The sequence below is a fragment of the Rhinoraja longicauda genome, chromosome 2, assembly GCF_053455715.1.
Source record: "Rhinoraja longicauda isolate Sanriku21f chromosome 2, sRhiLon1.1, whole genome shotgun sequence".
Classification (NCBI taxonomy): Eukaryota; Metazoa; Chordata; class Chondrichthyes; order Rajiformes; family Arhynchobatidae; genus Rhinoraja; species Rhinoraja longicauda.
The window spans coordinates 36,531,149-36,544,075 of NC_135954.1; the positions used below are offsets into that span (position 1 = coordinate 36,531,149).

A 12,927-nucleotide genomic window follows, 5' to 3' on the forward strand; every position below is an offset into this window, starting at 1 on the left:
GAAGATGTGTTTCAAAACGTGTATTATGTGTGCTGGTGTAACCTATATATTTTTTGTTCTACAGCATTCAGCATGGAGACCTGCAGGCTGATGCTTTCCATGTTAGATGTATCCTTTCATTGCAATAATGTTATGAATGTCAGAATGTTGCTGCACTTAATGTGATTATAAAATTGGCTTGATGTACCTGAAAAGAATTGATTATTCAATAATGTGGAACATGTTCCACATTTTGTGTAATTCTCTCAAGATATTGACTGGTAACTTTTTTATGGTACTTTCACACCAGGAAACCTTAAATAATGGTTCAAATATAGAACGAAAGAGGAGCAAATGCAAAGGTGAAATCTCAATGTGCTGTCTAATCTGAAAATTCAGTATATCGCTAAATTTAGCTTGCATAGGTGTGGACAGCAATTTAAAATATTGACAAAACTAAAATAATTTAAGAAAAAAAGTAAGTAGTTGAGAAAATTTGTACACAATTATTTTAGTGAACTTATTTGAGTGTCTATGCTGTGGAAAAAAACTGTTGAGGAACTCCATGGGTCAGGCAGCATCTATGGAGGGAAATGGACAGACATTGTTTTGGGTCGGAACCCTTGTTCAGTCTGAAGAAGGATCTCAAGCTGAAACATCATCTGTCCATTTCCCTTAACAGATGTTACCTGACCCATGGAATTCCTCAGTAATTTTTTTTTACTGAAGATTCCAGTATTTGCAGTTTCTCGTACCTCTGAAATTCAGTGCTGTGTCTAAGGAAGAGACAGGACAAAATAATTTTCTCAAGTAACGCTTGAGTATGGGGATGTGGAATTAGATTTATAACTGATGAGGGTATATGGTACATTTTGTTGTTTTTTAACTGAAGATTCTGTGAGAAACAGTAAAAATTAGGATAGCAGAGTAGGTTAATTGGTTTGGGATGTGTAAATTGTCCCTAGTGTAGGTAGACACAAAATGCTGGAGGAACTCAGCGGGACAGGCAGCATTTCTGGAGAGAAGGAATAGGTGACATTTGGGGTCGAGACCCTTCTTCAGAATGACGTTAGGGGAGTGGGCGGGACAAAGACAGAATGTAGTTGGAGACAGTAAGACTGGTGGAAGAACTGGGAAGAGGGAGGGGATAGAGAGGGAAAGCAAGGGCTAGTGTGTGTAGGATAGTGTTAATGTGCGGGTATCGCTGGTCAGTGCGGTCTTGATGGGCCGAAGGGCCTGTTTCTGCGCTGCATCTCTAAAACTAAGAAGATCAGCTAGTTCCTGAGGCATGCACCTGGTTGCCATCGTTGCCCAGTGTGTCACCTAGGATGTGACCTGGGCCCCACAAATACACAATGACATGCCCCTGTACCCAAACACACCAGAATGTTTACTTCAAATTTTATATTGTTAAAAAATAACCACTGTCAGATTATTTTGTTCCTTAATTTAAATTCCCAGCGAGACATGTCTGGCACTATGGGGTTTGCAGAGTTCAAAGAGCTGTGGACAGTGCTGACTAACTGGCGGCAGAATTTTGCTTCTTTTGACAGAGACAGGAGTGGAACAGTGGAGCCCCAGGAGTTACAGCAAGTTATTACTGCCATGGGTGATTCATTAATTTGATAATTCCTTCCTTTGATAATTTCTATTAATTTCCACATGCTGCCACAACAATTGCTTCTTTGTACCAAAAGCTAGAATATTTAGAATATTCTTAGCTACATAATTTGAAAATAATTGTCTAATAAATAACCAGGTCTCCTCGTGACAGGTGATCTTAAGTACAGTATCACCACTTTTGGCAGCATTTAGTTGAGTAAAGGATGAGAACATTTTCAATGACTTTTTTAATTTAACGATGAGTTTGCAGTACCATGTGCAATTTTGGTCAATAATTATATGAACCCATTTGATTCACTAATGAGCTTCAGAGAAAGAACTTGGCTCTCCTAGCCTTGTCTGGCCTACACAGTTTTGTTTCCCTCATTATGGAAAGGATATATTCGTGTTGGAGGCTGATTAAAAGGCTCATTCTTTGGATGAGAGGATTATTTTGTAATTTTCTCAAACATAACTAACATGAGTGGCACTGGGACACAGTTGTTAGAGCTTCTGCCTCACATCGAAAACCTGGGTTCAATCCCAACTTTTCAATCGTGACCTGTGTATCATGTTCTCTCTCTGTGACCACGTGAATTTCTGACTGGTACTCCAGTTTCCTCCCATGTCCAAAAATAAAAGTGGCTTGGTAGGTCAATCGGGCACTGTAAATTGTCCCTCGTGTGGAAAATCTTAGTGTTGAGGAGAAATTGGCAAGAATAGGGAAAAAATGGGATTAACATAAAAGGGTAGTACATGAGTCCACTTCAGAGGGCTGAAGTGCTTTTTTTGTGCTGTATCTCTATATATCTTTTACTTCATGAAGTAAAATACTTGGGGACGGCTCTTCAATATATTCTTATTCAGGTTGGAAAAAGCACTCTGATATATCCTAATTTTGAAGTTAGCATTGCGTTTCAGTTGCAAGCAACACATCCATTTAATGGAATGGTAAAATGATATGGCTGAGCAAATGTTGACTAAAGTTTGAGGTTTTTAAATAGTAAAGTTTACATTGAGATCTGCCTAACAACAAGTTTTTAAAAAAACTGCCAGGCCAGATAATTTTATTTATTTATTCATTCATTTTAAACATACCCCTCTCAAGAAGTTAATTTGTCCAGTAAACTGTTATTGCAAAAATGCTGCCTCATGCATATTTATCTTCAGAGATATGTGAAGAATTAATAATACCTGAATATGTTTATTTCATTGCAATGACTAGGCTACAGATTATCTCCACAATGTTTGAATGGAATTATAAAGAGATATAGCACCCATGGGAAAATCTCATTTGATGATTACGTAGCCTGTTGTGTGAGACTCAGGGCTCTGACTGGTAGGTATCTTCTCCTTTTGTGTGCCATTGTATTGTAGAATAACTTTGGAGATATCAATCTCTTTAATAAAGAAACCTTTGTACATCGGTTAATTGTTTTGTGCGAGTGTTTTTGAATTGCACTTTATTGGATGCAAAGGAACAGAAGATTTCCATTTTGTCCATTTTTTCTGCATTGCCATAATAATGTTCTGACAGTCTAACTCAGTGCCTGTATTTTCCATGTTTTAGTTTATGTTCCCACCTTATTTGAGTGACAAAAAAGTAAACATTTAATGCTCTTCCCTGGATGTCTTGAGAATATTTAATTTTACCTTGAATGTAGAATTTGGTTTTATGGAATTCTTTTGGAATTTCTTTGAAATTTGTCTTTGGCTTAAATTTCTCCTATTGCAAACTATTACATTTTGCAATGTCTGCTTTTAAAAAAAACTTTGGCACACTTGATTGATGTTTGCGTTGTACTGAAGTAAATAGTGTTTGAAATTTCATTAAATTTCATTTGGCAATTTGATAGAGACTGTTTACACAGTCTTGAATTAGTACAGTAAATATATTTTAAAACAGATTCGGGCACTTCATTCTGTTTTGATTCACACTTTGATCATGACTTCTTCTGTTACCAAAAATTTGATTATACTTCAACGCACCCATTAAGGTTCCACAGGTTAATGTTTGAATTTTGTTCACAATGGTGTTCATTTCTTTTACGAAAATTTTGTCCAAAATATTGTGACTTCTGACTCTGCAATATTTTTTTAAATTTTATTTCAATCAAATATAATTATGACAAACATGATTTGAACTTGCGTCATGATGCCTTATCTGGACAAAAGGTGAATCAGGGATCAGATTGTGCTGCCCTTTCCTTTTTTAGCCACAAAAAGAAAACACTCAGAATTGCAACGAAAATGCGTACATTTTATTTTTTAAAAATTTGGTTTAAAGAAAACTTATTTTATGAAATATGCCAGCTTGAATCACTTTATTTTTGCTCTTATTGAAAACTTTTTTATAAAAATGTTTTCAGTTACTGAGATCAACTTGCAGGATTAATTCGCCTCCTTGTTGATTATTACCTTATTAATTATAATGTACATTATTGATTGCCTGCACCCCATAAAGAACATATGATGGAGAAAATGCTAATCCGGCACTATTAATTATCATATGAATTTCTAGGTTGGGCTTTAATAAATGCAATGTTGTTGATAAAACAAAATCATCTTTACCCACAAAAATGTGATTCATGTTAAAAGGTGATGAAATAAGGGAATCCTGTTAATGTTATAAATAATGCCTGGAACCAATTTTCTAGTTTTAGTATGTTTATTATAAACAGCATAAATACAGCTTCATTGTGCATTTTATAAATCTCTTATTTTCTTAGTCAGTATTGATAGTTTTAATCTTTGTTTGGTATTTTGCTTTGTCAGATGCCTTCAGAAGAAGAGATGCTGCTCAGCAAGGTGTTGCTAATATTGCCTATGATGATGTGAGTAAACACGAGTTATTTAAACATTTGTATTAATTTTAATTGCTAATTCTACACATGAAAACAGTAGTAAAGCAGAACCCTTCTCTGAAGCACTGTGGTTTATAAGTCACAAGTAATATTTTCAGCAAAATAACCAAACATCCTGATGCAAGGTGCTTTGGGAACACGCGCCTCTTTAAGTATTAATACTTATACTAATCACAACAAACTGAATCTTTGGGGCAGATCACCCTGAACCCACAGTTCTGACCTTGCCACACTTTTTCCAGATTCATCGAGTGAAATTCTAGTCAGGAGATGCAGGTTTCAAGGGTGAAACAAAGCATTTTAAAAGCCGGGAACATTTAAAAGTGATTTGCATTGTTAATTTAAAACATTAAACCTGTCAGTAAGGCATTTCATCCTCAAGAGGGTTACCAGGTTCATTCAACTGTCTGGCTTGTCTAGATCTCCCTGTTCAAGCCCAACAGCAAAATATATTAGAACCTTCTTATTCGCGAACTGTTGGTCCACTGCTGATGAATCCAGCAATGGAGTTGATAGTTAAATGTATCAGCGTCTGACCTTCAACACATCAGATTTCCACTTTTTGACCATGCATATACTCAAGTGAGAGATATCCTGAGGCGTAGTCTGAAGAAGGGTCTTAACCCAAAACGTCACCTATTCTTTTTCTCCAGAGATGCTGTCTGACCCGCTGAGTTACTCCAGCTTTTTGTCTATCTTCGGTTTAAACCAGCATTTGCAGTTCCTTCTTACACATATCCTGAGGCATAGACAGCTGATAGTAGACATTGTACTTTAGAATAACTATCAGTTGGCAAAATTCAGCTCAATATCTTTTTGCATTTAGTGTTGGTATGTGATTGATTTTTGGCATCAACTTGCCAGTTTCCTAAAGTTAGCGTAAAGTATCAAAGTAGAGTAGGCCAAATTACAACATAATTAGGCAGGAGTTAGGGAGAGTAAATTGGGAGCTGTTATTGGGTTAGTTCACATCTGATGTGGTGTCGTTTAAAGACCAGCTGATCAGAGTTCAAGACTGGCATGTTCCAGTGGAGAGGGGATGACAAGGATGGCAAAGTAAGGGACCTTTAGATGGTGAGAGAAGTTATAAATTTGGATGAAAAGGAACCATGTTTTAAATCATGTTTAAAGTGAAATCAGACAGGGCCTTTGAGGAATATCAATAAAGAACAAGCAGAGAATTGGGAGAGTCAGAAGGGGCCATCATTGGCAAGTCCTAGTAAAAGAATCCCAAAGCCTGTAGGTGAGGTACTAAATTAATATTTTGCATTGTTCACCAAAGAGTTAATTTGCAAGTCAAATCAGTAGTAAGGAAGGCAAATTCAATGCTAGCATTTATATCAAGAGGACTGGAATACAAAAACAGATGTAATGCTGAGGCTCTATAAGGTGCTGGTCAGGTCGCATTTGGAGTACTGTGAGCAAATTTGGACCCCATATCTGAGGAAGGATGTGCTGGTTCTGGTGAGGGTCCAGAGGAAGTTTACAAGAATAATTCCAGGAAAGAGTGGGTTAGCATATGATGAGCATTTGACAGCCCTGGGCCTCTACTCGCTGGAGTTTAGAAGGTTGAGGGGAGACCTCATTGAAACTTACAGAATAATGAAAAGCATAGATAGAGTGGGCGTTGAAAAGATGTTTCCACTGGTGGGAGAGTCTAGGACCAAAGGTCATAGCCTCAGTATTAAACGGCGCTCTTAGAAAGGAGGTGAGGAGGAACGTCTTTAGTCAGAGAGTAGTTAGTCTGGGGAACTCATTGCCACAGTTAGTTAATCAATGGAACTCATTGCCACAGAGGCTGTGGAGGCTAAGTCAGTCGATATTTTTATGGGATAGACAAATTCTGGATTAGAACGGGTTTCAAGGGTTACGGGGAGAAGGCAGGAAAGTGGGATTAGGAGGCAGAGATTAGCCATGATTGAATGGCAGAGTAAACGATAATAGACAATAGGTGCAGGAGGAGGCCATTCGGCCCTTTGAGCCAGCACCGCCATTCAATGTGATCATGGCTGATCATTCTCAATCAGTACCCCGTTCCTGCCTTCCCCCCATACCCCCTGACTCCGCTATCCTTAAGAGCTCTATCCAGCTCTCTGTTGAATGCATTCAGAGAATTGGCTTCCACTGCCTTCTGAGGCAGAGAATTCCACAGATTCACAACTCTCTGACTGAAAAAGTTTTTCCTCATCTCATTTCTAAATGGCCTACCCCTTATTCTTAAACTGTGGCCCCTTGTTCTGGACTCCAACATTGGGAACATGTTTCCTGCCTCTAACGTGTCCAACCCCTTAATAATCTTGTACGTTTCGATAAGATCTCCTCTCATCCTTCTAAATTCCAGTGTATATTGATTGAATGGCAGTGATTGAATGGCCTAATTCTACTCCTATAACTTGTGAACTTGTGAGAATGTGCAAGAGGACAATGAGTTTAGTGTGGGATATACAAATGTGTTAGGGTAGTTTGAGATCCAGGACATGGTTGGGACCTTTGAAGAGCATTAAGATGGATAAGTCTCCAGGGCCTGATGGCTCTATCCAAGAGGAATTACTGCATGTTTGTACACTCTCTAGCCTCGGGCATGATTCTGAATAACTGGAGAGTAGCCAACAAGTAGTCTCCTTCACCCAGTCGAATGTGACTGCCCTCTAACTTCTTTTGACTCACTTTCTTCAATAAACATATAGCCATGGGCCTATCTTTTAGTTGGTTACGTTGAACATACCCTGGCACCATTCTCCATCTGCTAAATCGGCGACTGCATCAGGGCAGCCTCGTGCACCTGTGCAGAACTTGTTCATTCCATCAACTTTACAAACTAACTTCCACCTGCCCTCAAATTTACTTGGACTATCTGTGACACCTCTTCTTTCTCGATTTCTCTGTTGCCATTACAAAACTGACGTCTACAACATGACTACTGACTTCCACTGTTACCTTAACTACATCTTCTCCCACCCTGCCTCTTGCGAGAGCACCATCTTACTCCCAATTTTTTTTTCTGTCACAATTCCTCCCAAGATGAGGCTTCCCACTCTAGGACTTCCAAGATGCCCTCTTTCTTTAGTAAACATGGTCGTCGTCCGTCCCCCGTCCCCCCCGCTGTTGTGTGTGGAGCACTTGCCCATATTTCCTGCAGGTCTGCTTTTCATTGATATCTTCATTACCTTAAAGAAACCCAAATTATATTGAAGTGTTTCACATTTTAAATTGTAAATTTCCCTTTAAATAAAAACTCAATATGAAGTTTCTCTTCTATCTTAACAAATTTCTCTTTTTAGTTTATTCTTCAGACAAGATCTAGCTTCATCCCCCATTCGTTGAATTATGTGATCTCTAGTGGGATATTGGTAGTTATTGAAATTGACCTGCTTTTCTGCTCATTTGCCAACCCCTGGTGGAGTAGCGTATTAAATTGGACTTTTAGTTTAGATACTGCATGAAAACGGTCCCTTTGGCACACAGAGTCCGTGCCCGAACACCTTGTTTAAATATTCACTGGTATGAGCAGAAAAAGGAGTCAACAGGGATAAATTTACTGTTTTTTTGCAAATATGTTGAATGATAAGGTTTGTTCATTCTTTTTCAGTTCATTTCGTGCACCATGTGTATTTAACTGAACCAAGACTGCAAACAAACTAAACTTCACAAGAACCTGACCTCCACTTCTTGAGTGCCCAGTCTAATACGTAGTCACAATGTTATGCAACGTCATACAGAATATATAAAAAGTGAAGTGCATGAAGATGGAATGTTTGTGTTGGCTAATTATATAATGCTGCACCAGGTAACAGCTGTGAAATTAGTTATAACATTTTAATTATGGATATTGATTTTTGTACTGAATTCTGCCAAATAATGCTTGATTTGATAAACATTTTGCAAGCTTATAAAACTATTAAAAATGTAGATTTCCATAATGATGATAATCAAATTAAAACACTTAAGTTGCACAAACCCTTGTGTTATACTTCTTTTTTTTTTGTATTAGTTTAAGTGAGCTTAATTAGAACAATGCAATAAGGGAAATCCTGCTTGGTACTATGTTCTTTGGAGTTTAAAAGAAAGGGGTGATTTTATTAAAATAAAAGGTTGAGGATGCTTAACAGGTAAGATGTTGAGATGACTCCACATGTGCAAGAGTCTCAAATAAGGACAGAATTGCAAGGTAAGTTGGATAATCATTTAAAACTGACTGTATTCCCACAGAGGTAGTGAATCTCTGGAATTCTCTGCCTCAGGAGAGAGTGAAGGCTAGTTCAGTGGAAGTGGATAACGTTTGAAAGATCCGAGGCATTGAGGGGCATGAGGAACTGTTCCAGGAGTTGAGGCTGGGGGCATATATTAGCAGAGCAGGATCAAGGGGCTCGGTTGCATTTTCTTAACTATTTTCTGAGTTTCTTTTGCTTAATGAGATAAAAACACATTTAGTCAATATTCTTGTTAGTATATTTTAGTCTTTACTGTGCACATATTACACCTTGAAGTGCACTTTGTTCTGTGGTTGTGACCTTGGATATGAGCCAGAAAATTATGATATAACCCTTTCTGCAAGGCTACAGTATATAATCGAGACTTGCACCACTGTGTAACGTTAATAATGGCTGCATCTTTGAGTGCTGTTATTCAATGAAATTTATATCTGAGTATTATGGTAGAAATTACTATGATACCCAAACTGGTGATGATATTGGTGCAGCACATGTTGCACAAACCAGATAAGGCCAGTGATACTGCGAAAGCAAACTAGTTCCTCAGTCAACTTGAAGTTTCAGAATACAGTCAGCTCAGGCGTTGAAGGAAAGGGTTTCCTCATCTAAATTAAGGTCAGTTTATTGTCACATGTACCAATTAAGGTACAGTGAAATTTGATTTACCATACAGCCATACTAAAAAAAAGCAACAAGACACAACTACATAAAAGTTAACAAAAACCTCCCCACATTCCTCACTGTGATGGAAGGCAATAAAGTCTAATCTTCCTCATTCTCCCACGGTCGGGGCAGTCGAACCATCCGCAGTCGGGGCGATCGAAGCCCCCGCATCGGGGCGGTCAAAGCTCCTGCGGCTTGGAGCTCCCGAAGTCGGTCTCTAACCAGGGACCGCGAGCTCCACGATGTTAAAGTCCACAGGCTCCCGCGGTTGGAGCTCCAAAGTCGATCCCCGACAGGGATCGCGAGATCCACGATGGTAAGTCCGCAGGCTCCCGAAGTTGGTCTCCAGCAAAGGTCGCCAACTCCTCGATGTTCGGCCACAGTGCGGACGGAGATACGATACGGGGAAAAAAATCGCATCTCCATCGAGGCAAGAGATTTTGAAAAGTTTCCCCCACCCCCCACATAAAACAAGCCAAAGAACACTAAAATATACATTTAACACATACTATCAAACAACAAAGAAGGAAGGGACAGACAGACTTGGCGAGGTAGGCATTGCTGGTGCCATCCAGATAGTAAATAAAAACATTTAAATATGGTTTCAAATGACGGCTCGTTTTGTGCTATTAACCACATGACAAAGCCACACCATGCACAGTCCACACTGGTTCTCCTCACCCAACTTCTGAGTATGGCGTGAGAAAGCTGTTAGGCCTCCTATTGCCCTACCAGTATGTCATGGCAGGAATCAATGAAAGCTGTTTATTAACAATATCTGTGCCAATAGCTCCATTATCTCTGAGCCACCTCCTTTAAACTGCTTGGAAGCAGACCATGGGGTCCTGGAGACCTATATGACCTTAGTTTCATTAACCTGCCCCTATGATAGGGATAGCAACAAATTATTCCATGCTATTTCAAACTAGTCCATCTGACTGACACCTTGGAAATTTATATGGTTCTCTACTATGAAGACATGCAAAATATCAATTTAATTTATTGCCATTTCCTTCTTGTTAGTTATTTTCTCAATCTCTTCCTCTAACAGTTCCACTTCATATCTATTGTATAATATATAACCTTCAGATGTATCTTTTTTACTGTTAAATGAATGCAGTAGTATTCATTTTTGAGTGTTGAATGTAAAACAATTGTATGAGGTGATATTTGAAGATCAAGACCTTTGTCCAAACTCCCATATATTCCCTCAATCATCAGCATATTTCTCTGACCTGTGCATATAAATCCGTGTTATGTAATTTTTCCACATATTACTGCGAGTTAAATTAATTAATTAGGTTTAACTGCTTGAACTAAACAAAATGTGATTTGCATTTTTGAGAGTTCTACTGCCAGAGGATCCCAATTTGTTTTATTGACTCCAAGATCATCCAACATTTTCTCAGCAAACATGAAACCTAGATGAGGAGCAAGTTGGGGGAATTCTTGCACTTTTCTCGTGTACATCCGAACACCCCAGAGCTAACTCAGTCTGAAGAAGGGTCTCGGCCCAAAACGTCACCCATTCCTTCTCTCCTGAGATGCTGCCTGACCTGCTGAGTTACTCCAGCGTTTTGTGAATAAAAACCTTCGATTTGTACCAGCATCTGCAGTTATTTTCTTATACTGACTCTTGGCTGTCCTCCCTGAACGTCTCCATTCCTCCTGACTTCCTTTATACCCCAGTCAGCTCGTAACTAGCCTGTCAATTTCAACTGTTGTGCCCTTCGGAAATTAAATACTTTTGCTTTAACTTGTTTAGACAATTGGACACTGGTAAATACAAAATGCTTTGAAAAGTAATTCCATAAGGGCTGCAATACAATAAAAATCTTGATAGTCCCAGGAAATTGACAGCACTTGTGAACAAATATTTGAAGTCGAACACCTTTCATCGGAACCAAAATCAAATGATGCATTCTGCATCTGTTGAACATATTGATTTTTTTTCCACTCCACATACTCAGTCTAACCTACCTCCACCTGAACTTTGAGCACTAATTAATTAAGCAAACAGAAATATCATGACATTTGACAGGTCAGGCAGCAGATGTGGCAGGATAAACATTTCAGGTTAAAGATCTATCTAACCAAAGGGAAAATATCTGTGACACATGGGGACCAGGGTTGCAGTGGGAAAGGTTGTTAACGGGGAATTTAGTGGGTGCCATGAAGTTGGATGATTTGCAAATAAAAGATCATGATATGCTAATGAGGAAAAACTTGGCAAAAAAAGTCATTCTAATGTACACAAAGTGAGTTATGTTGAAAAATTAATGATCAGGCCCAGAAGGGTGTTATTCCTCAATCTCATTCAGCCATGTGAAAACAGTGCTGGAGGGCACAGGCAAACAGGTTAGAGTAGCAAATTAAAGTGGCAGTGAAAATGAATAAAATGACATTTTTTAAATTAAATTTTAAATGAATAAAAGTGGCAGGCAACTGAGCACTGAACAAAGGTGTTCTGTGAACCAATCACCCAATTTGTTTTTCCAGTGTGGGGTAGACCACATTGTGAACACTAAAACTTCCAGAATAATCTTAGTTTAGAGATACAGTGTGGAAATAGGCCCTTTGGCCCACTGAGCCTGCACCAACCAGTGATCACCACTATCCTACACTTGGGTCAATTTACACTTATACCAACCAGTGATCACCACTATCCTACACTTGGGGCAATTTACACATGCCAAGCAAATTAACCTACGTATGTCTTTGGAGTGTGGGAGGAAACCCATGTAGCCATGGGGAGAACGTATAACTTCCGTACAGACAGCACCCACAGTCTGGATTGAATCTGGGTTTCCATTCGTTGTAAGGCAGCATCTACTGCTGCACTACTAGCAATTCAGCAAAGCCTTTGACTAGGTTCCAGCTGGTAGATTGCTCTGTAAAGTTACATCACAAAGGATCCAGGATCTAACTGATGATACATAATTGGATTGATTTAGATAGCAGATGGTGAAAGATGTGCTTTTAGACTGAAGGCCCATGACTGGTAGTGTGTATCAACTTGGTGCTGTGCCCATTGTGCTTGTGCCCATCTATATCAGGAGCCACCAAACTTTTCAGCATGAGGGTCACATTATATATTTGGCACATTTTTGTGGGCCATAGGAAAAAATAAAAAAAGTGAGTTTTATAAATTTAATGAACTCAAAAAAGTTTAAACTAGGTTACGTTAGATTAGATTAGGAAATGTTGAATTAGTTTAGGTTAGATTAGGTTAGTTTACATTCGGTTTATATGGCAACAAATAAATATTCAATTTTTAAAAAGAGCTTGAAATATATGTATACCGTAGGTATACAATTATTTATAAAGCAGAAAAAATACAGTGACCATCAGTGGGAGAGAGAGGGGTGGGGAGGAAAGAGAGTCGGGGTAGAGGGAGCAGCGGGTGAGCGCGGGGAGGGGGGGTCAGAGGGTCCGGTGAAGGAGCGCCGCCACTTGCGGGTGCTGCTCTCTCCTAGAGCCAGCGAGATCTGCGCCACTCCTCCATTTTCTTCCCCAGCCCCGTCTCTCTAACGCAGCAAAATAAAAACAAACACAAGTGTAATTGTTGTTCAGAAGCCCCGCATCGCCGGGGTGAGCAGCGGCGGCGA

At 39.1% G+C, this 12,927-nt stretch overlaps 1 protein-coding gene across 2 annotated transcripts in view; it reads left to right on the plus strand.

Moving 5' to 3' along the window:
• The window catches only part of sri (sorcin), a 45,263-nt gene extending 36,869 nt beyond the window's left edge, over window positions 1-8,394 (plus strand). For both annotated transcript variants that reach the window (XM_078417272.1, XM_078417283.1), the window contains exons 4-8: window positions 65-108; window positions 1,441-1,588; window positions 2,807-2,920; window positions 4,357-4,415; window positions 8,035-8,394. In XM_078417272.1, the coding sequence (XP_078273398.1) occupies window positions 65-108; window positions 1,441-1,588; window positions 2,807-2,920; window positions 4,357-4,415; window positions 8,035-8,061 (392 nt within the window). In that variant the 3' untranslated portion in view covers window positions 8,062-8,394. The remainder of the gene's footprint in view (window positions 1-64; window positions 109-1,440; window positions 1,589-2,806; window positions 2,921-4,356; window positions 4,416-8,034) is intronic.
• Window positions 8,395-12,927: the final 4,533 nt, after the last annotated feature.